General features: G+C 49.6%; 7 protein-coding genes and 1 non-coding gene across 9 annotated transcripts; 4 read left to right on the forward strand and 4 right to left on the reverse strand.

Moving 5' to 3' along the window:
• Nucleotides 1–554: 554 nt before the first annotated feature.
• Nucleotides 555–626, forward strand: FVEG_16061. Its single transcript has one exon. It is a non-coding gene; the product is annotated as a tRNA-Gln (tRNA).
• A 963-nt stretch (nt 627–1,589) lies between these two features.
• Nucleotides 1,590–5,533, forward strand: FVEG_07269 (bifunctional P-450:NADPH-P450 reductase). Of its 2 annotated transcripts, none has more exons than XM_018895860.1 (6): nt 1,590–2,003; nt 2,061–2,179; nt 2,226–2,442; nt 2,492–4,371; nt 4,418–4,614; nt 4,661–5,533. In XM_018895860.1, exons 1-6 carry the CDS (start codon nt 1,892–1,894, stop codon nt 5,334–5,336), a joined length of 3,201 nt encoding a protein of 1,066 aa, XP_018753210.1. In that variant the 5' UTR covers nt 1,590–1,891; the 3' UTR covers nt 5,337–5,533. The 2 variants fall into 2 exon arrangements, with proteins under 2 accessions (XP_018753210.1, XP_018753211.1); XM_018895861.1 differs by having other exon boundaries at nt 2,061–2,166.
• Nucleotides 5,534–5,974: 441 nt separating this feature from the next.
• On the reverse strand, nt 5,975–7,593 carry FVEG_07268 (hypothetical protein; the record flags this gene model as incomplete). Its single annotated transcript, XM_018895859.1, has 4 exons — nt 5,975–6,193; nt 6,388–6,528; nt 6,577–7,365; nt 7,420–7,593. The coding sequence occupies 4 exons, from the start codon at nt 7,591–7,593 to the stop codon at nt 5,975–5,977; spliced, it is 1,323 nt and encodes a 440-aa protein (XP_018753209.1).
• A 1,468-nt stretch (nt 7,594–9,061) lies between these two features.
• Nucleotides 9,062–10,470, reverse strand: FVEG_16060 (hypothetical protein). The gene has a single exon (XM_018905298.1). The coding sequence runs from the start codon at nt 10,245–10,247 to the stop codon at nt 9,909–9,911; it is 339 nt and encodes a 112-aa protein (XP_018753208.1). The 5' UTR covers nt 10,248–10,470; the 3' UTR covers nt 9,062–9,908.
• A 3,886-nt stretch (nt 10,471–14,356) lies between these two features.
• FVEG_16059 (hypothetical protein) lies at nt 14,357–14,872 on the reverse strand (the record flags this gene model as incomplete). The annotated part of the gene is made up of 1 exon (XM_018905297.1): nt 14,357–14,872. One exon carries the CDS (start codon nt 14,870–14,872, stop codon nt 14,357–14,359), a length of 516 nt encoding a protein of 171 aa, XP_018753207.1.
• A 1,639-nt stretch (nt 14,873–16,511) lies between these two features.
• Nucleotides 16,512–16,769, reverse strand: FVEG_07266 (hypothetical protein; the record flags this gene model as incomplete). Its single annotated transcript, XM_018895858.1, has 1 exon — nt 16,512–16,769. One exon carries the CDS (start codon nt 16,767–16,769, stop codon nt 16,512–16,514), a length of 258 nt encoding a protein of 85 aa, XP_018753206.1.
• Nucleotides 16,770–17,985: 1,216 nt separating this feature from the next.
• On the forward strand, nt 17,986–20,784 carry FVEG_07265 (hypothetical protein; the record flags this gene model as incomplete). The annotated part of the gene is made up of 5 exons (XM_018895857.1): nt 17,986–18,101; nt 18,158–18,185; nt 18,279–18,661; nt 18,711–19,075; nt 19,121–20,784. 5 exons carry the CDS (start codon nt 17,986–17,988, stop codon nt 20,782–20,784), a joined length of 2,556 nt encoding a protein of 851 aa, XP_018753205.1.
• Nucleotides 20,785–21,644: 860 nt separating this feature from the next.
• On the forward strand, nt 21,645–22,455 carry FVEG_07264 (hypothetical protein; the record flags this gene model as incomplete). The annotated part of the gene is made up of 4 exons (XM_018895856.1): nt 21,645–21,789; nt 21,845–21,903; nt 21,993–22,111; nt 22,161–22,455. 4 exons carry the CDS (start codon nt 21,645–21,647, stop codon nt 22,453–22,455), a joined length of 618 nt encoding a protein of 205 aa, XP_018753204.1.
• Between the last annotated feature and the right edge of the window lie 135 nt (nt 22,456–22,590).

Here is a 22,590-nt window from a genome sequence, read left to right on the forward strand (position 1 = left end):
TGAGAAAGAAAGAATGGGTGGTCAGCGTATAGGTGAGTGAACTACTCCGTAGGTTTCCAGAATAGACGAAATGACCGAGAGAGAACGTGGCAGAATTACAATGCTGAAGTACTTATTGAGAACATATACTTTCCCTGGTCACTGACACTCTCGACATACCATCCCAACTGCTTACCGTTACCAATATAGTAAGTATACTGTCAGGTCGCGATCCTGCGACCGATTTCTCCAATGTCAGAAATTAAGTTTACATGCTACAAGAGTTTAGCTAGGAAGATAAAGACGTAAGCCGATGTGACCTAAGATCAAAGATCAGAGGCAGGGGTAAAACTCAAAAGCCTCGACCTTGCCGACTACACACAGAAGGTGGAAGGGTCTTCTGAAAGCCGTGTAACAGTGAGGATTCTCCAAATGCTCCGTACGGAGCATGGAACTGGCGGTCGTGGCTATAATATAATAGCTTCGGGCTTACATCATGACGTTAGTGAATTGTGCGTTCCATGTTGGCACATTCCGCCGCTGCTGCCAGCGCCATCCCAGCCGTCATATTGTGAGGTTTCATGGTCTAACGGTTATGACTGCGGATTCTGATTCCGCCAGCGAGGGTTCGACTCCCTCTGAGACCTGTCCTTTTGCTCTTGATGCTGGCCTGAGCTTTTGCTAGAAGCCGTCACCGTCACCGACGAGTGAGAGCTGTCCGTTAGTGCTGACCATGCAAGGCGCAGCATCCATCTAAGTAGAAGCACACTCAACAAAACAGCCCAGGAATACCTACAGTACATACTGCAGGAACGGGCTTTTCGGCGGTAAATAAACGCCGTTCAAGGTGCCAAGACGGTGGGGAGAAATGATCGACATGCCGACTGTCCGCCTACTGTAGGACCCGTGAGCGTCGTATTCTGTTGGAAATTCGCATACATATCCCCTGAAACCAATGCCTACCTCCATAATAAGGGAATTCGGATGATTAAATCAAGCCGTCTCACCGCCTCGGGTTTCGGATCCGGCGCGGGAAGAGTGGAGCACCGGGCACGGCCGAGATGGACATGCCGAGGCATAGAAAAGCATGAGATAATGCCCAGGATCGGATCGAATCGATACCAGACAATATGGAGATACATACGGAGTAGAAAAGAAAGGGACAAATAGTTTCAGTTGGTAAGCTAAGAACTAATACTATAGTGTTCTAGGTGGTTCAACAGAACGTAATGTCATGTAATAAACGTACGACTTATGGTTCATGGCTAGATCCGTCTCTGTAGGGCTCGTTCTTTGTTCAGTTGCAGATACAGATTCAGATGCAATTCCGCCCAAGTTAGCCTATGTACCTAACTTGATCAGGTTCTTGGCGAGTCTAATCTAATGCGTATCCAGCGATTGGCTTACGTTCACGGCACTTGGCACAAACGGGGCCGGGTTTTGAAGAAACGGAGACGGACGCGGGAGATTCTGTCTGTTCTGTTCTGTTCTGTTAGTCTTGGTTGAGTGAGCCTCTCTAGTAATAAAGCCGTAGCAATTGCATACGACGCGTTGCTATGACGTTGTGAGGCGAGCAGAAAAAGGAGTCTGTGTCGTATTGTACCCATCGACCTTTTTAATCTTTACCTACTTATTTAATCATTTCCTGTTCCATTCGTTCTGCTCGGCCACTTATTCTGTACCAAAGAAAGGTGGTCAAGAAACTTTCCACCACTGCAACGCCAAGTTTAAATCCGGACTTCAGCTGAGCTCCTTCGGCTCATATCACATTGTTCACATTTCACTCAACTGTCTTATAAGAACGAATAACCACGACCCATTCAACGCATCTCCACCTACTCCTCACCAGACACGACACGACTCGACTCGACACGACACGATACAACACAGCACAACACAACGCAAATACAGCATGGCTGAATCTGTGCCTATTCCTGAGCCTCCTGGCTACCCTCTAATTGGAAATCTGGGAGAATTCACTTCAAATCCTCTCTCTGATCTGAACCGTCTAGCAGATACATACGGTAATTAATTCACCACCACCATTAACTAACTCATTGACCTCCACTGATTCCCCTCAGGACCCATTTTCAGATTACGCCTTGGAGCCAAGGCTCCCATCTTCGTCTCTTCCAATTCATTGATCAACGAGGTTTGCGACGAGAAGCGGTTTAAAAAGACACTGAAGTCGGTTCTCAGCGTAAGCAACAGGAATATCAGCATTGAACTTCACTGACCCTTGACAGCAAGTTCGAGAGGGTGTTCACGATGGCCTCTTCACAGCATTCGAGGATGAGCCCAATTGGGGTAAAGCACACAGAATACTAGTACCGGCCTTTGGCCCTTTGAGCATAAGAGGAATGTTCCCAGAAATGCACGACATCGCTACCCAATTGTGCATGAAGTTTGCTCGGCATGGTCCTCGGACACCAATTGATGCGAGCGACAACTTTACTCGTCTAGGTATGTAAAACATTGGATCTTCAACATGCTCATCACTAACGATTATCAGCCCTGGATACTCTGGCTCTCTGCGCCATGGATTTCCGCTTCAACTCATATTACAAGGAGGAACTGCACCCATTTATCGAAGCCATGGGCGATTTCCTTACAGAGTCAGGAAACAGAAACCGACGACCTCCATTTGCGCCCAACTTTCTTTACCGTGCAGCAAACGAGAAGTTCTATAATGACATTGCATTGATGAAGTCAGTAGCCGATGAAGTCGTCGCCGCACGAAAGGCAAGCCCTAGCGATAGGAAGGATCTACTCGCTGCTATGCTTAACGGTGTTGATCCTCAGACGGGAGAGAAGTTGTCCGACGAGAACATCACCAACCAGCTCATCACATTCCTTATCGCTGGCCATGAAACCACTTCTGGTACTCTATCCTTCGCCATGTATCAGCTTCTCAAGAACCCCGAAGCCTACAGCAAGGTCCAGAAAGAAGTCGACGAAGTTGTCGGCCGTGGTCCCGTCTTGGTTGAGCATCTCACCAAGCTTCCCTACATAAGCGCTGTTTTGAGAGAAACCCTCCGGATCAACTCTCCTATTAGTGCCTTTGGTCTCGAGGCCATCGACGATACCTTCCTCGGGGGCAAGTATCTCGTCAAGAAGGGTGAAATCGTCACTGCTCTTCTGTCTCGGGGCCACGTTGACCCTGCCGTATATGGTAGTGACGCTGACAAGTTCATACCCGAGCGAATGCTTGATGATGAATTTGCGAGACTCAACAAGGAATACCCCAACTGCTGGAAGCCTTTTGGAAACGGAAAGCGAGCTTGTATCGGTCGTCCTTTTGCTTGGCAAGAGTCTCTTCTCGCCATGGTCGTTCTCTTCCAGAACTTCAACTTCACCATGACGGATCCCAACTACGCTTTGGAGATCCAGCAGACGCTGACTATCAAGCCCGTACACTTCTATATCAACGCTACCCTACGACATGGCATGACCCCAACCGAGCTAGAACATGTTCTGGCAGGAAGCGGAGGTACCAGCTCTTCAAATCACAATATCAAATCCGCTGCCAACTCAGATGTCAAGGCCGGCAGTGGCAAGCCTATGGCTATTTTCTACGGTTCAAATAGTGGCACATGCGAGGCTCTCGCCAACAGACTCGCCTCGGATGCTCCTAGCCACGGCTTCAGCGCAACAACAGTCGGTCCTCTCGATCAGGCCAAGCAGAGCCTCCCTGAAGACCGCCCCGTTGTCATCGTCACTGCATCATACGAAGGACAGCCCCCTTCCAACGCTGCCCACTTCATTAAGTGGATGGAGGACTTGGATGGTAACGAGATGGAAAAGGTGTCATATGCTGTTTTTGCGTGTGGTCATCATGACTGGGTTGAAACATTCCACAGAATCCCCAAACTTGTTGACTCTACTCTTGAGAAGCGTGGCGGTACTCGCCTCGTTCCCATGGGTAGTGCAGACGCTGCCACAAGTGACATGTTTAGCGACTTTGAAGCCTGGGAGGATACTGTCCTGTGGCCAGGGTTGAAGGAGAAATACAAGATCTCTGATGAGGAGTCAGGCGGCCAGAAGGGTCTGTTGGTGGAGGTTTCGACACCACGAAAGACGAGTCTCCGTCAAGATGTTGAAGAAGCGTTGGTGGTTGCTGAGAAGACTCTCACCAAGTCGGGTCCTGCGAAGAAGCATATTGAGATTCAGCTTCCCTCAGCCATGACCTACAAGGCCGGTGATTATCTTGCTATTCTTCCCCTGAACCCGAAGTCGACTGTGGCGCGGGTTTTCCGACGATTCTCTCTGGCCTGGGATTCTTTCCTGAAGATCCAGTCAGAGGGACCTACTACACTGCCTACCAACGTCGCCATTTCTGCTTTCGATGTGTTTAGCGCATATGTTGAATTATCACAGCCTGCTACAAAGAGGGTATGTTATCTCATCACTGTCGTTCAGGATTGACTAACGTTTGCAGAACATCCTTGCTCTGGCTGAGGCGACTGAAGACAAGGCCACCATCCAGGAACTCGAGAGACTTGCTGGGGATGCTTATCAAGCTGAGATCTCGCCAAAGAGAGTTTCGGTTCTGGATCTTCTTGAGAAGTTCCCTGCCGTTGCTCTCCCTATCAGCTCCTATCTGGCCATGCTCCCTCCCATGAGAGTCCGACAATAGTATGTTCCCTTTCCTCCTCACCGCCTATGTATACTAACGAGACAGCTCCATCTCTTCCTCACCCTTTGCAGACCCCTCAAAACTCACCCTCACATACTCCCTACTGGACGCCCCTTCGCTCTCTGGACAGGGTCGCCATGTTGGTGTGGCCACAAACTTCCTGTCGCAACTCACTGCTGGCGACAAACTCCACGTCTCAGTCCGCGCCTCCAGCGAAGCCTTTCACCTCCCTAGTGACGCCGAGAAGACACCCATCATCTGTGTCGCTGCCGGAACTGGACTGGCGCCTTTCCGCGGCTTCATCCAAGAACGTGCAGCCATGCTTGCCGCAGGTCGAACTCTCGCACCAGCTCTTTTATTCTTTGGATGTCGAAACCCAGAGGTCGATGACCTGTACGCTGAGGAGTTTGAACGCTGGGAAAAGATGGGCGCTGTAGATGTGCGACGTGCGTACTCTCGCGCCGCTGATAAGTCTGAGGGATGTAAGTATGTCCAGGATCGTGTCTATCATGATCGCGCAGATGTCTTCAAGGTGTGGGATCAGGGAGCCAAGGTATTCATCTGCGGAAGCCGCGAAATTGGCAAAGCAGTTGAGGATGTTTGTGTCCGTCTCGCCATCGAGAAGGCTCAGCAGAATGGCAAGGACGTTACTGAAGAAATGGCACGAGCTTGGTTTGAGAGGAGTAGGAATGAGCGTTTTGCTACTGATGTTTTTGATTAGAGTAATGAGTGAAGAGTCCGGGATATTATTATACTTGAGTTTTTGGAAAGATTTGACTCTTGGTATTTCGTTAATTTACTTGAGTGCTTCTTGTACAATATTGTATGCCACAATGATCTACCGGAACAGTGCCTCAAATCGTTCTCTTTGTTCTCTTCGGACGTAAATATAGAATAATGGCGAGTTTTCATTGCGGAAAGCCGACGATTGAGTGTTCAGTGCAGCATCTCGAAGTAAACGATCTACATCTCGGGACGGACTACCCGATTATAAGCTTCCAGTCAGTATACCCAGCACCATTATAGGCCAGAAAGACCTCTAAGCAACAGCTAAATTCTCTGACAAGTTGTACTTGTTACATCTCTTAGCTCGATTTATATGATGGTGAAGTGTGTTTACCTACTATTGTCGGCAAATGTTGATGCCGGAGTTGGCTGGTCTTAGCTTCACCCAGGGACTCATAATATCTTATGTATCATCATCCCCGAAGTTACTGACCCAGAACACCACGAGAAGGTGCCAGCTATCGTTCTGGACCCCCACCCATACATGACTCGAACAAGTAAAACAAACAAGAGAAAAACCACTGAAGGAAAGCCAAACCATAAATGGCTGTAACAAGCATGACGAACCCGAAGTCACCAGCGTCCAGTCTGATCCTCATTGACCGCGAGCACTATTTGACGCCAAGACCAAGTCTGGCCGCTACCAGCCGAATAGGAGAGCGCAAATACACCAGTGTATGGTACCGTCTGAAGACAGTATCCACCGATACACGGTCGCCACCAGCCGATAAGATGAGCGTCAGTTACCTGGACAGAGTCTGGTAGCTTTAGTGAGCGTAGTGCTGGTCGAGGCTGCAGACGATAAGCTTGAACAAACGGAACGAAAGCAAGTGAGTGGGGGGGCTTTCCTCGGGATTACAAAAACACGATGACTGAAACATCGTCACATAAACAAGCAAATTGCCATGTCGCCGCACAGTCTGAAAGGAAAAGAAAAAAAAACAGAAACAAGGAAAAGAAACATGTCCTCCACGGGAACCCCAAACCACTAGCCACGCCCAACTGCGTCCACACTGAAGCTCCTCCTGATGGGGGCCCTCGATCTGGCGAGACTCGTGCATGGTGGCAGCACGCTGTCGTCTGGCTTCAACGACACTCGGCCGCAAGTGCTCGTCAGGGATGACACCCTACAATCAGTCAGTAAAGGTCACCTTCTTGGAGAATATATAACATACATCAGGCCAGAAAGATGAGAGTGCGAGCGGGACGGTAGACATATCCCATCGGACATGGGTGAGGAGAGTGAAAGCCGCCTCACTGTGCATGCCAGTCTCCTCCAACACTCTAAAGAGCATCGTGCCCAAGCGTATGGAGACCTCGACGTTCCCCTCGGCCGCGACGAGCATCGACCTCGCGTCAGCCGCGGAAAGGCCCGTCCCGATAGACACTTGGAAGATCAGCGCCATACGTGCCAACTCCTCCTGGTTGGGCGTTGTGGCGCTAACAGCAAGTCCCTCATTGGCCTGAGACTCAGCAGGGGCATCAGGGGCATCCGACATAGGTATCTCGCCGGCTAGGGGAACCTCCGCTGGTAGCTCAACGGGAGGGAGAGAGGGAGGACCCAGAGACGGGAGCCCAACGGCAGCCAGGGCGGAACCCGAAGATGGGAGCTCAGAGGGGGGGGCAGGAGGGGTCGAAGACGAGAGCTCAGAAGGAGCCTGAGCCAGAGGGGGAGATGGTGTGGGAGCTGCAGAAGTGGCAGCGGAAGCGGAAGCGGAAGCGGGAGCGGGAGCGGGAGCGGGAGTAGGAGCTGCAGAAGTGGCAGCAGAGGTAACAGCTGCAGTGGTAGCAGCGGGAGCTGTAGCAGTGACAGCCGGAGTAGAGGCTGCTGAAGAGGCAGCAGGCTCGGGAGCTGGAAGAGCAGCTCTGGCTTCGGCAGCGGGAAGGGCTGCCTGTCGGCCACGATTAAATCGGGGTCTGTCCCTGTGAGGACAGTCCTTCCGCAGGTGGTAGGGCGAATTGCACTGGAGTATTGTTAGAACCTGTTACGAGTGAGGGACGTAGTATAGATAACATACATGGCGGCAATTGCGGCCAGACTTATCCACGCCACCATGGCCTCGACCACCGCCTCGACCACCGCCACGACGACCACCACGACGACCACCACGACGGCTGCCATCTCCACCGCCCATGAATGTCTTATAAGCCTGGCCTACAGCATGGCCAATGTTACGAGAATCTGAGGACATCTATTTGGATATTAGTATATTCTTTAATAGCGGCATAGGAGTTGAGTATATACTGTTGCTGGTGTTGCTGCTGCTGCTTCTGTTAAGGGTGCGGCTGCGGCTGCGGCTGCGGCTGGTGATGATGATGATGTTGATGCTTATATATTACAATATATATAGTGAATAATGCGATGCGATGCGATGCGATGCGGTGAAAGAGAAGGAAAGGGAATGAGGAGAAGACACAGTAAAGAAGATTATATTTCAAATTGCGTGTGAATTGCCTTAGGCTGCCCTCACTTATGAATGCCCATGAATCAATGACTTGAAATAAGAAGACTTGCCAGTGCCAGCCACTGTCAGTGACTGTCAGTGACTGTCAACGACTATTAATGACTGTTAACGACTATCACGACCAGCAAAGACCGGCAATGGCTGTACAACAAATGCCAAAGTATCATTATACTTGAGAATTTCATTATTTCTGGAATAATAAACGCTCAAAGCGGTGCGGCTCTTGCTGGATTTCACTTAATCTCAGTATATTCAACCTTTGGCGGCATATGAAGACTTTCTGATAAGGGGTCAATTTATTGAGTTACATAAACATGGGAAGATATCAGTGTAAAGTCCTGAGAAGATCACTAGCTCATATCTTATTCAAGATGAAAGTCAATAGCATAAGCCCAGAGATTTCAGAAGAGAAGTCGGCGTTAGGAAAGAGGTATACCTACAGTCAATGACTGATTACCTAGTCACGAGATAATCTCCCAGGTGACACTGGGGTTTTAAGATCGGATTGCAGTAGATTAATATGGAGAGCATTTGGCATAAACCAGCCCGCCAGTTGTGAGGGAGAACCCTTTACTGGTCGTTCCCGAGCTCAGAGCAGTGCATGAAAATGAGAAAATGAGAAATGACTACCGAGGCTTTGACTACACTTCCACAAAGCTTCGATACCAGGTTCTGACGGGATGATACATCACGAATCCCGCCCCTGATGCACGTACTGTAGAGCGGTACATAACTCCTACGTCTCAGAGACTATGTCGCTTCTCTTGAGTAGAAAATTCCAATTGTATGTAATGAATATGATTAAGTTAAGGGGCAGTAACCAACTATGTATGAGGAGCGTGATTGGCTCGGGAGATGTCGACAACGAGGAGGCAGAGGCTGTCTGTGAGTCGAAGGGTAGAACCACTAACCAATTGCCAGACGTCTCGGGATACCAGCTCCTTATTAAATAAACCTGATATATCAAAGGTCTGTCGATGATGATCTCAGGCCTCAGTGTCGACTCCATGGTATAAGCCGACTCGACGCTGCTGCAACAGGTTTCACTTACGACCAGGGGTCGTGGAGATTTTTAATGAGTGGTTTTTTCGATGGAATATTCATGATTGATGGCTTTGTAAGTTACTAGTTGGTTCTCTTGCAGGATAAGGGACCAAGTAGCTGATTCCATTCTCGAAAAGGGGGGTGACTCCTGATGCATGTAATAAAGAAGCCGTCCAAAATCAACCAAATAATACCACTTTTCGCCGCGCTAATGCAACTGATAGGATAACAACTACTCAGTAACTAATTCATTCGTTCCATTTGTAGTACTTTTACCATGTGTTCGCTGGCTCCTACAAGGCTGGCTGGCCCCTTCCCAAGCTGGCCCCTTCCCAAGCTGGCCCCTTCCCAAGCTGGCTCCTTCCCAGATTGGCTCCTTCCCAGTTACCTCCACGAAGTCTTCCCAGACTGGTTCCTTCCCAGTTACCTCCGCTACGTCTTCCCAAATGGCTCCTTCCCAGGCATAGCCCTTCTCAAGTGTCCAAGTGAAGTCCACATGAAGTCTGCGTAGATCTTCCTTCAACAACGACGTTTACAATTGCAAGTATCAACTCTCGACGCAGCCCTTTGCACTTCCAAATTGAAACGTCTTAATTTTACATAACCAAGAACGATCCATTCACCTTCAAAGATGTGCGGATCCAAGAACAACGCTGCTGCCAAGGGAAAGGGTAAGGCCACTGGCACCCTGGCATCTGATGTGACTCCAGCCAGACAGTCTACAGGGTCGCAGCTCCCAACCCCCTTTACTGGCCCGTCGTGTAAGTCTTCTTTGCGATCTCCCAGTAAAGATGAATCATGAACCTGACTACCACTAGTCCCTGCCTCGCCTTTGCCCGAGCCAGAGACACCATCGGTCACTCGCCGCTCATCACGGTTGAGTGGGAAGGCGAGAGTCACATACTCCCTTGAGAGTGAAGCTGGGCCATCAACCGAGGGAGGGAATTATCTGGACAATGTAAGGTTTCAGTTTGCAATTTGTAGATCAAATCAGTCATTTAATAACAGTTCTCTATAGTTCGTCCCAGAGGAAGAGGAATCTGTGGATTCGGACGGGGATGACGAGGGTGCCGAGACCGAGAGCGATGAGGACGAAGATGCCAAGAGAACCCAGAGCGAGTCCCATGAGGAGGATGATGATGATGATGAGGAGGGGGATGATGATGAGGAGGAGGAGGAGGACAGCTTTGAGGGCCTCGATGAGTACATCTCCGTCGATATTGACGTTGAGGTCGAAGAGGAGGAAGACGAAGGCGGCGATGACGATAGCGATGACGATGAACCTGTTGTTCAAAAGGTCCTCCGAAAGAGAGCTCGCCTGGAATCCGAAGTGTCATCTCGATCGAACAAAAAGGCACGACCAGCTCCAGGGCTCAATGCACAAGATTGGGTCGCCAATTACGACCAAGAGCACCCGGTGGCCGAAGATGACGCTTGGCTACTTAACTTCCAGAAAGGCATCAGCAAGCTCATCGATGGGAAATGCCAATGGGCCCGGACAGGCATATCCCCTGAGTGGTTCAAGCGTCCTCGAGAAGACAGGGAGATGACTTGTGGCTTCCGAAGCATGCTTTCGCGGGCACCTGCAGCAGGAATGACCGGGATACTGTTGAGCGGAATGCCACGACAAGTGCAAAAGGTCTTTGGCAACCCCAATGTTAGGGCTGAGGACCTCCTGGAACTGCCAATCATACCACCAGGGCTTACTCATCGAGGAGTGTACGTCGATGTCGCGACGAGGGTCCCTGGGGAGCACATCGTCAAAAAATCGTCGACCTTTGGGTGCAGGGCTCCGGTCAAGGCTCTTCGCAATGAGGCTGCACTACGTGACATATTCCAGGCGAAAGCTTACTCGGGTCTGCCGTTGGTCGCAACGGGATCTGTGGTCGAGTCCGAAACCACGAAATGGAAAGCAACAAGAACCAGACCAAACCTTATGGTCATTATGGCTATACCCGTCAGCCTGACGTGCTTCCAAACTTCCGCTTGGTCTTCATCATCGACCAGCCTGATGATGAGGAGGGACAAGACACTCAACGATGGATCCCGGTGTTTTTTGAAGGCCTCTTGATGACTTACCTGGGAATGTACATCAAGGAGAACGTACCTGCCGAACTCCAAGACCACCTGGCAAGAATAGTTCCCCGTCCTTCCTTTGAGCTGAATGAACAACTCCGCCAAGGCTTTTCCTTCCCTAGCCTTGGATCAGTAAGCCTCAACATCGCCTGGCCGTTAGCTCAAGGCGCCAGTGGTGGCATGGTCAGAGCGAAGCGCTGTGGCAATCCTGGGTGCGGCAAGCCCTTGATTCATGGACAGGAAAAGTCTGAGCCTGGCCAACCGGCAGTGAGGAAATTGCGAACTCTACAAGGTGATATTCTTGGCGGACGCTACTGCACAGCCTGCCTGGATGCGCATAACTCCAATGGTGCTTGGAGAACACGCGAAGGATATGCCAACGGGTGCTTCCCTCAAGAGATATACGTTGATGGCATAAACGATGCGTGGTTTGCTGCAGGTAACCCTCGAAAATGCTACAATGATGCATGCGGCGTGGAAATCCCAAAGGGCAAGCTTATTCATGGCTTCAACTCGGGCATTCGATGTGGCCGGTGCGATCGTTTTCGAAGGGCGTATGGCGAGGAATGGGGCATGATCCTGGATGATGGTGAGAACGATGAAGGCAAAGACGTGGCCCCAGGAGGACGCTCTACCATCCTACGATGTTCGAGTGTCGGCTGCATGTCTCCCACATCCATGTTCTACAGGTCCTTCGTCAACTTAATCGAGGACACGGATATGGGACTTTGGCGTTGTATCCCCTGCGACTGGGCGTGGTCACTCTATCGTCTTGACGTCTCGGAAGTGATGCAACAGGGTGATGCGGCGAAGGCTCTACCTCCTGGCCCAATCTCACATCACAGACATAACTGCACTCACTGTGTCGATTGTGGTAATTATGCCACACCAAGGGAGTGGACTTGGGTGGAGGGCTCAGGCTACAAGTGCGACCTCTGTGCCGGCAAGCGAACCATCTCGACGATTCATTTAGGGCTGATTTCAACAGCTTCCGGCACAAAAGAATGCAAGAACCCAGCGTGCGACCGGACTGATGCAAATTGGGATCGCTGGCACTACGAGGAGTCCAATTCAAGGGACATAAACAATGTCCGTTGTGATCGCTGTCATCGCTGGTGGACACGAACCGGCCAGGAATGGAAAGAAGCTGAGCGCGACTTTGAGTGCGCCAACCCTGTTTGCGATAAAAACAGAGAGAACTCCAAACCATCCGATCTTCGCAAGTGTTCCGATGGTTTGACTCGATGTGCCAGGTGCCAAGCGTGGTGGTAGAGACACTCGGGTACAGAATGGACCCCACCACTCCCAAGGCCAGACAACTGTGAGAATCCAGCTTGCGAAGTTGGTGGTTACTTGACTCGAAACGAAGATGGTCGTTGTAGGTGTGGCCCTTGCAATACATACTTCCGCAAACACAACAGGGAGCGTGTGCCTGGGGTCCCTCCGTCAGAATGGCGACAATGCTCCGCCCCTGAATGCGACCGGACCAGCGACAACTATCATCAGCCTTTCAGAAAGTGTTCGGATGACCAGTTTCGATGCCCTCGGTGCGCGAGGCATTTCAGAATTCACAACTTGGATTGGCCTCAGAAGCCATAGGTAAGTCTTGTGATTTCCCATGGGAACTATCTTACGAATGTATTCCCTGTTCCATACCTGTAACTGTTTTACGCGCCATGTCTCCCCCCCCCATTTTCTGGCTTCCGCAGCTTCGTCTATTCCAGGCAATAACGAATCTGGTGGTTTACTAATATCCTCTGCACACCCTGGTGTTTACACTGTCTCCTGTTGCTTCGTGGTGTGTGCTTCTGGCCGTTAAGCCAACCTTCTGAGGTCAGTCAGGATGGTGTTAAGGCCGTTTTGCCTACCTTCTGGGGTAAAAGCCAGGATGGTGTCAAGGCTTTTATGCCTGCCTTCTGATATTACAGAATGGCGGTTGGTGAAGGAAGTATAACATTTGATAGCAGCAGATGAACGCTAGGGTGCGGCAGGGGATCTAGAACGACGGCTGGCACCTTCTCGTGGTGTTCTAGGTCAGTAACCTTTGGGCCATGATACATCTCATGAATCCCTGGGTGAAGCTAAGACCAGCCTTTCATTTCGTAGAAGTTGTATGTATCGAATGTTCAGAAATGAGTGAGCGAGAAGAATATAAATACTTTGCATACCTGCAAATAGTGTCGTCTTTTTGGCACCACGAGCCTCATTAAGCAATTCTTAAAGATATGTACCAAAGGATTCAACTATATATACTTTATCATATTTAAGTTCTGGTAATTCCCCCTTGTCATTCGTTGGAGTGTTGCTTAATCTGAGCCTCCATTGGTGTGGCACAATGACCACAATCAACACAGTGAGTCCAGTTATGTCTGTGATGTGAGATTGGGCCAGGAGGTAGAGTCTTCGTGCGTCTCCTTCTCCAACACGCGATATCACAGTTGTAATATTGCACAGCAGCAGCAAAAGAGACAGTAGTATTTAAACTGCCTATTATATACCATTCTCGACATTCCTTCATTCATTTTCATTCCTTTATTGGCATCAGAGATTGGAAGTTGCTAGCACTTTCCTGAATTCTTAATTACTTTGCCTCAAATATCTAGCATGCAAAAAGGTGGCTAGGGATTTGAACTGATTCAAAGTACAAGTATTCTTGACGGGCGAAAGATCACTAAGAGAACAGGGCGCGTCATAGCAGATTTGCCACCAATTTTGTGCCCGAAGACTCAAAATTAGTGACGAATTCTGTTGCGATTGAGTACGAGTTACAGACTTTTGGTGGACGAGATGAGCTTTTGCATCGTGTAAACCATCGCTTAACTTGAGCTTGTCCAGCATTGAACTCATAGAGCCAGAGCTCTCATGCTTCTTGTGATCCGCCATGATGGATGGCGCGAGCCACGGCAATTTCACAGGGGTCGTCGAATGAGCAAAGCGGTCAGGTTACTTCAGGGTCTCTGCAGGAGATTATCGATCGGGGGGGGAGAGAATGAGGGATGGGGTGAGGGGAAGCAAGCAATTGGAGGGGCAGTCAGAAAGACGAGAAGAGAGGGAGAGGGAGAGGAAGAGGAAATGGAAGAAGCAGAATTACGAGGGTGACAATGCTTTTGGTAGTTTCTCAATGGTAATGTAATAGTAATGGCTTGCTTGTCATGGTCTTGGCTAAACTGGGCACGCGACAAAGCATCTGGCATGGCCTGGTCAAGCCTTGATCCTGCAGTTGGTGAGACGAGAGATCGTTTTGCAACTGGTGATGTCATCGACCAAGCAGAACCTTCACATCAAAGACTGGAAACAGTGCCAAGCCGGCGAACACGTCGCGCAAATCTCTTGGGGGGTTCTAATAATAGGCCCAGCTTGACTAAGACTGTCACAGGCCGAGGCCAAGATGGTAATATTGTCTGAGTGTGCTAAATAAAGCAACTGCCCAGCTACGGCACTTGTATGAAACAATGTGGATGCAGTATGTCGCCGAAGGGACATTGGTGCTTACATCGGCCAGTCTGATGAAATTGGTAGCTTCCTCTTGGGATGGCAGCTCTCTGGAGGGTCCGGTCCTTGATAGATCATAGCTCGGTGTTAAAGCAAGACACCGCCGATAAGTCCTCTGCACGCTGGCTAAGCTCCTTGATTTTCGCATCCTTTTCCTCAATGATGGCCTCCATCTCTTGACTGTATTGTTCTTGTGATCCCCACAGATCCTCGAGCGCTTCTTCGCTTGCCTGGCTGAGCTCTCTCTTAAGAGTCCGGTCCTCAAGAGATCGTACCTCGGTATTAGAGCAAGACAACTCTGCCGATAAGCCCTCTGCACGCTGGCTAAGCTCCTTGATTCTCGCATCCTTTTCCGATATGGCCTCCATCTCTTATCTGCGGCCGGGTTGCCCATAAAGCCAAGGGAGTGGTTTGGTAAGCCGCCATAAAGAACAACATGAGATTAACACGTCGCCGCCATCGTACGAAATAACGTGGCTTTGGCATGCCTTGCCGCCCTTACTGCCCTTGCTGCTAGTCTTTGAAACAATGTGGCTTCGGCACGTCGCTGAAGGATATTGGCGCTCATATCGGTCGGTCCTTGAGAATCAGGCCCAAGGATGCGGCTCGGTTGCCAATATAGCTGGGAGAGTGGTTCGATGGTGTACTGGTATCAAATAATGTGACTTTAGCATGTCGCGATCGCCACCAGTGTATGAAACAATGTGACTTCGGCACGTCGCTGAAAGGCGGCCGAGAGCTGGGGCTGCCGCTGCCGCCTGCGCTGGCTTAGAGTCTGAGCCTGTTTGTTGTTGTCCCGCCGGAACTGCGGCTGGTGTCCCCTGAGTAGCCTTAGCATCAACTGGGGGAGTTGGTTCGATGGTGTATGGAACAATGTGACTTCGGCACGTCGCCGAACGAATACTGGTGCTCATATCGACCGGTCCTTAAGAGTCCGGGAGGAGGACGCGGCCGAAAAAATGTGTTGCTGTATTAAATCATGTGTGACAGCTTTTATTTGTGGTTTCTATGACTTTATGATTGTCGCATCTCGTATGTCTTTTCCGTTGGTCAAGGTGCTATTAGCCGCGTTCGAGGCGCTGATTTGCTCGTGAACGTATGAATTGTCCGTTGGAATAACGAAATCAATATGCAAGCTTCCGAGTTGTTGGTTCTTCGCCGAGCGGTAAAAGCCAGGATACTCGGCTGGCCGGTGGTAGTGATGTGCTGAGTGGCCTGGGTATCTTAGCTGGTTGTAATCCTGGAAAAAGGGCTCTGAGCAGCCTCCCGTTCCTCCTGCCGAGACCAAGCCTGCTTAGCCTAGCAAGCCTGTTGTCCCTGGATAGCCTCAGCACCCCGGTAACGGCACCGTCCCCGTCTACCCCAACCCTCCCGCTACTCAGAGTGGTGAGAAGCCCGTTGTTCCTCCCACTCCTGTTCCCGTCCCTAGCTGGTTATAATCCTGGAAAAAGGTGTGGGGTTTGAAGGCCTGGAATCCAGTGATGCGCTGAGTGGCCTGGGTATCTCAGCTGGTTGTAATCCTGGAAAAAGGTGTGTGGATTGAAGGCCTGGAATCCCTTGGGGAATGGAAATGGGTTATTTCGTTGAAACGGATTATTATAGATTTCAGAGCGGTCCTGAAAGGACGAAGGCCTGTCTTGAAAGCGAGCGTGTTCGAGCGAGGAGGGTTGAAAAACGTGCGAGGATTAAAGGTCTAGAATTTGTTCGGGGATGAAAATAGGTTCTTAAAATGATATTACCTTACGGATACTTAGGCCACTTCCGAGCAAGGAGGGCCGTGGTGGGGTTGACTTGCCAATAGAGCTGGGGAGGTGGCGCGGTCTAAGGCCGCGCCTTAGGGAGCAAGAAAACATCAGATTTCAGCATATGATATTAAAATATACTCAGCAAAAGATATTCTAAACTTAGTAAAGATATGCTAAACTTGTGCTAAGTTGTCTAAGTCTTTTCGCATTTAGAATCAGGATCCCAAGTGTTTTTCCTCCCCACCACTCCCTAACATCAACATGACTCATTTCCTCCTTTAGTTCTTGCTATTTTTGAGCTTCTGCTACAAGCTCGGTCTCCTCAACCCTGCAATGGATACAAATAAACACCTTCGATCCGACGGGGCTACAACACAATCTACAGTCCCAGCTGCCACGACCATTCCTCAGCCCGCAGTCAAGTCTGCAGCACCCAAAGTACAGGCTGTGCAGGCTGGGCACCTTCGATCCGTCATGCCTTGAGTTCCTGTAGTCCTCTTCTTCCGCAATTGCTGCAGCTTCCGCTTTGAGCCTCTCCTCCTCCATGCGCTCTTCAGCAACGATGCGCTTGTGCTCCTCCTGTAGCTTATGGAGCTCATACACCTGTATAGCTGCTTTCCATACGCGGTCATGCACATATACTATGCTACCTGCATGTATAGCTGTTGTATGGGTTTTGGCGGGAGCACCTAGTATATCTGAGGTGCCCAATCGACGAGGAAGGCGGTCAACGGAGAGGGGCTAGGCGGTGTGACTGTCAACAATCGTTCAAAGTTAGCAATACCGCTATTATAGCATCGCATAATCAAGAACCTACGATGATGCCTGTTTCGGCACAGCAATCCATCTCAATGATCTCCCCACCCTGACCCGAACCGAAGAAGAGATCTCAACCGAGACCGAAAGTGAGCTCGAAGAGGAGGTCGAGCTGGCGTCCAGAGATACTTTTGATCATAGTCACATGGTCGAAGCCGTTAGAAGTTGTTAGAGAATGGAGGTGCCCTCTTGCAAGAGTAATAAGTAATCTTTGCAGCTTATTATCCTTTGATTTCAAGATAATGGTGACAGTAAAAAGGAAAACCGAATTGAACTATTTTCCTATGAAGACCTTCTAATGTTGTCTCTAGCAAGCTCGCATAGCTTCCATGGGAACGCTATAGTGGGTACTGATGGCACAGATTTGAAGACGGCAGGTGAATTCCAGTCAGCCAGCTCCAAGTTAGTGCTTAGAAACAGCAGGAAGTTCTGGAAATGAGGCAGAAGGGTGAGATTGGTCTGTAAATTGAGATGCGCAAGTTTATTTTTTCCCGGGGGGAAGGTGGTTCGTGCTATTGGAAATGTAGTATCCTGATCTCGCCGTGAGGCTGAAGATGGGAAACTTTTTCGTGCAGCTGTTGAATTGGGTGAGAAATCCTGTGGCTGAGTCATGTGACTGGCCTATTAGCTATTGTAGAGCATTCAGACTTCAAAAGCTTAACAGTCATAACTAATCTCGGGCCCTTATAAAAAATAACAAATGCAGCACCGGGCTCAAATTAATAATAAAGTAACTTGAAATTGAAATCTGAAATAGCGCGAAACGCCCATAATTTGGAATCAGGGAAGTGTCCGGAGTCGTAACAACAAATTCCTGTTTTGCAGCTTGGCACGAAAAGTCGGCCTATGGCTGAGGGTCGGATGCCGACGTCATCAACAGAAGCATCTCCAAATACCTTATGTACCATCGTATCCGCTCACTACGACATCGTCAACTCAAGACTGTATGATCTTAATCGCCACGATGTCACATCGAGATTCTTCTGCAGCGGATGGCTCCAGTAAAGGAAACCGACTCTCTGCGGCGCTACACAATTTAAAAGTACATGCGATACACCAGAAGTGAGCGCCAGACTTGAATTCGTTGCCCATCACCAGACGATACTAATTGCAAAAAGACACAAAATAGGGAAGCTCGGAAACATTGTAAGTTACAATTCCCTTTTAGGTTCTTATGGCAGTCACTATGAGCGGGGATAATTTCGGTGTTCAGACCATTGAGCTCTAATCGTCATGTAGGTAAACAAGAACCACCGGCACGACGAAGAACATGAGATACGGACAGATAAACGTCGAGCCGAGATCTGTGAAAACAACAGGTTCAATTCCTACTTCCCAATACGTAATGGCAATATCGTCAAATGGTTTGTAGACGGCCGAGACTACTTCTGGGCGGTGTCCACAGCCCTTGAGCAGGCCAAAGAGTCGATATATATTACCGATTGGTGGCTCTCGCCTGAGCTTTTTCTCAGACGCCCACCTTACAGCAATCAAGAGTACCGCCTCGACAAGTTACTCAAACGCAAAGCAGAGGAGGGTGTCCAAATCTACATTTCTGTGTATAAGGAGGTCGAGCAAGCCCTGACATGCAACTCTGCTCACACTAAGCATGCATTGCGAAGGTCACAGGAATTTCTTCTCAATAGAAAAGCCCGGCTGACATGAGAACAGGCTGTGTCCCAAAGGAACGCCCGGTCACGGAAATATCCATATTGCCCGTCACCCCGATCACAACATTTTTGAGAACTTTGGCGACATGGTTTTTTACTGGGCTCATCATGAAAAGTTCATTGTCATCGACTATGAGCAAGCATTTATTGGAGGCCTAGATCTATGCTTCGGACGATGGGATAATCACCAGCACCCTCTTTCAGATGTCCATCCCACCAATGTTCAAGACGAAGTCTGGCCAGGACAAGACTTTAATAACAATCGGGTCATGGACTTCCAGAACGTTTCTTCGTGGCAAGATAATGAGTTGAGCAAGGCTGATTATGGTAGGATGCCTTGGCACGATGTTGCTATGGGAATACAAGGTACACCAGTCCCTTCTTCTAATCGCTTCTCACTAACAGAAACAGGCTCTGAGTTTGTTTATGATGTAGCAGAACACTTTGTATTGCGATGGAATTTCGTCAAACGTGATAAATATAAGAGAGACGAGAGATTCGACTGGTTGGTGTTGGAGAACAGGGAGAATGAAGACGAGGACCTTATTGGCGTACAACGCCCGAAACACCCCGTTGGAGAATACGTTAAGCATCCTTACACTCCTCTAAGTACTAAAAACCTTGAAAACAGAGGCACAGTCAACTGCCAGCTCGTCCGATCAAGCGCCGACTGGAGTAGCGGTATTCTGACCGACCACTCCATTCAGAACGCGTATATTGAGATCATCTCCAAGGCTCAGCACTACGTTTACATCGAGAACCAGTTCTTTATCACTGCAACAGGCGATCAGCAGGCTCCGATCAAGAATACTATTGGCCGCGCGATTGTCGATGCCGTTGTGAGGGCTGCAAAAGAGGGCCGCAAATTCCGCGTCATCGTTCTTATTCCTGCCATTCCTGGATTTGCTGGAGATCTCAGAGAGCAAGCTGCTACGGGCACGCGAGCTATTATGGATTACCAGTACAAGTCTATTTGTCGGGGTGAGCATTCTATCTTCGGACAATGTCGCACTGAGGGCGTAGACCCGGAGAAGTACATTTTCTTCTTCAACTTGCGATCTTATGATCGTCTTAATAAAACTCCTGCTATCATCAAAGCTGAGAAGGAGACCGGTATCAGCTACCAACAGGTGCAGCGTGCAGAAGCTGAGGAGATCATGGGCGAAGGTATTCACGGCTCATATGACCCCGAGGATAGTGAGGGCGATGAACACATGCGTGGCGATAAAAAGCAGAAGGAGCTTGATGAGGATATCAAGAAAACCATGGAGGCACGAAAGAAGTTTGAAGCTGCCATGCCCAAGGAGGAAGTCCACACAACTTCCTCTGTTGCACACCATGCTATGGCTGGTACTGGTGAAGGCCTAAAGGGTGAGTCTTGGTTTGAGGAGGATCCTGAGTCAGAGATCAAGAACTGGATTCAGGAGGAGCTTTACATCCACGGCAAGTTGCTGCTGGTCGATGACAGAATTGCCATCTGCGGAAGCAGTAACCTTAACGATCGAAGTCAACTGGGTGACCACGACAGTGAGCTTAGTGTTGTCATGGAGGACACGCGCCTCATCCCTAGTACTATGGATGGAAAGCCCTTCGAAGCGGGTTATCACGCAGCAACCCTACGTCGATACCTTTGGCGTGAGCACATGGGTCTCTTGCCCCCTCAACCCCATGATGCTTCGCAAGACATCAACGCCATGCCTCCGACCGTCAACCCCAACAACGATATCTACGACCAAGATGAGAGCTACAAGTTTGTTGAAGATCCTCTCAGCGACGAACTCTGGGAGAAGTGGACAAGCCAGGCAGACAAGAACACCGAGCTATTCCGCCACTTATTCCACGCCGATCCAGATGACCATATCAGGACTTTCGACGATTATGATCGATATCTTCCTCCACGTGGTGTCAAAGCTGGCCATATCTTTGACCAGTTCATGCCTCCCGAAGACGCCAGAGAGAAGCTGTCGCAAATCAAGGGCCATTTGGTTTGGTTCCCCTTGCACTTCCTTGAAGATGCTGAGATGGCGGAATGGGGATTGCAGGTCAATTCTGTGACTGAGTCTATTTACACGTAATCGGATGATTTATGGTATAATGTATCGGCGTTGATAGTTTAGTGATAACATATGTGTGATTTGAATTACTGTTGTTTTGTTTCATGATACCCTTGCCTTGTCTACCTGAGGTAGGTATCATGATATTGGCCCACCTTGAGCTTCATCAGCTAACACAACACATATGTACCTACCTAAGGTACTTAAAGATAGTACTTAGCAGGCTTGGTGATTTAACGACATTTCATTTCAGAGCAGATCCTTACACTTGTAGCGCATTTCAGTTTCACGCATCACTCTTCATAGAACCATTTCTTTTCCAGTCTCGACTGAGAGTCTTACCACGTCGTACTATAGATTGAGCCTCTCGTCTATGTCCTCCACCCTGATCAACGTGGGAGACTGTGGGGTTTGGGGCGGTCTCGACGGAACAACTAAATCGAGCCCCGAAACACAGTGCGGAGTGTGAGTATTTCCACTTGACCCTTCGATGCAGGTCCTATGAATACCGTACTTTTTGGTCGATGAATGACCCTTTGAGGCCTCTGGATGAGCCTCATTAAGATCTCCCGCCCGCTATAGTCTTGATAAGTGTCTTAGGATGCTGCTTGGGTCCGATGTCTTCTGTTTCAGCTGTATGCACCAGCTTTATCTTATCTATCTACACTGTACGGCTGCCCCTCCTTCACCGTCTTGAGCCCCTCACTAGGTCCCCTGAGCTAGACCCCTCCTGTATTGCTCCCTGTCTAAACCTACCCGCAAAGGGACAGCTCAGCTTGACCGCTTCAACGTTCAACGACACCTCATCATTTTTAACTCTCCTCCTCCTGTCAAACACTCTCTCCTCCTCTTCTCCATTCACTTCTTCATCATCAATCATCATGTCTGCTGTCTATCCTCCCGGTGGTACCATCGTCCAGTCGCTCAAGCGAACCTTCGCCGACGTTCCTGTCGATGAGGCCAATGGCAATGCTGTCTCTACCGTTGAGTTTCTAGAGGCTTCTGAGTCTCTGACCACCATCTTTGGTACATCACTGTCACAAAGTTCTTCTCAGAATTCAGCGACTAACTGCGTCTATAGATGCCATTGGTGGTGTTGCTTTCGGCCCCGTCAAGAAGGATATTCTTGGCAACGTCGAGGTTCGTCACATCATACTCCCTTTCTCATCGCGCGACAGCAGCCGTGATGTGTACTATCTCCATCGAACGAATCTGACAGCTACCTACAGAAGCTCCGTGCTCGCCACGCCGCTGCTCCCGCCGAGTCCGCTACCGTCCAGGACCTTGTCCGCAACGAGCTCAAGACTGGCAAGCACACTGCCACCGAGGGCTGCCTCTGGCTCGTCCGGTATGAACAATCCTTCCCGAACATGCCTCCCATTAGCTAACAACTCCAGTGGTCTTGACTTCACCAAGCAGGGCCTCGAGCACAACGTCCAAAACCCCTCCGTCGAGCTCTCCGACTCCTTCCGCGACGCATATGGCAACACTCTGAAGCCCCACCACAGCTTCATGGTCAAGCCCATCTTCAGCGCTGCCATGTCCGCTGTTCCCTACCGAAAGGACTTCTACGCCAAGCTTGGGGACAACCCTGAGAAGGTCCAGACCGATCTTGAGGCTTATCTTGCTTCTTTCTCGAAGGTCGTTGCCATCCTCAAGGAATTTATCAACAGCAAGGAGGCCAAGTGGTAAAATAATTCATGTTGTACCAGAAATGCTAGTGTATCAGTCTGCGACTTGGGCAGAGCTGGTTACGATATGTGACGCGTTGGAGAAAACGGCTTGATTGATGAGAATACTTTCAGAATCGAGAAGCTATCCTGCAGA

The sequence above is a fragment of the Fusarium verticillioides genome, chromosome 8 (assembly GCF_000149555.1).
Source record: "Fusarium verticillioides 7600 chromosome 8, whole genome shotgun sequence".
Lineage (NCBI taxonomy): Eukaryota > Fungi > Ascomycota > Sordariomycetes > Hypocreales > Nectriaceae > Fusarium > Fusarium verticillioides.

What these genes read in the sequence shown, in the direction of transcription:
- FVEG_07269 (XM_018895860.1), top strand. Translation starts at nt 1,892, where the DNA reads ATGGCTGAATCTGTGCCTATTCCTGAGCCTCCTGGCTACCCTCTAATT. An exon ending in CACTGAAGTCGGTTCTCAGC is followed by an intron (nt 2,180 to 2,225) that starts GTAAGCAACAGG and finishes GACCCTTGACAG; the next exon opens with CAAGTTCGAGAGGGTGTTCA. An exon ending in CCCATGAGAGTCCGACAATA is followed by an intron (nt 4,615 to 4,660) that starts GTATGTTCCCTT and finishes CTAACGAGACAG; the next exon opens with CTCCATCTCTTCCTCACCCT.
- FVEG_16060 (XM_018905298.1), bottom strand. Translation starts at nt 10,247, where the DNA reads ATGACACTTCGGATTCCAGGCGAGCTCTCTTTCGGAGGACCTTTTGAA.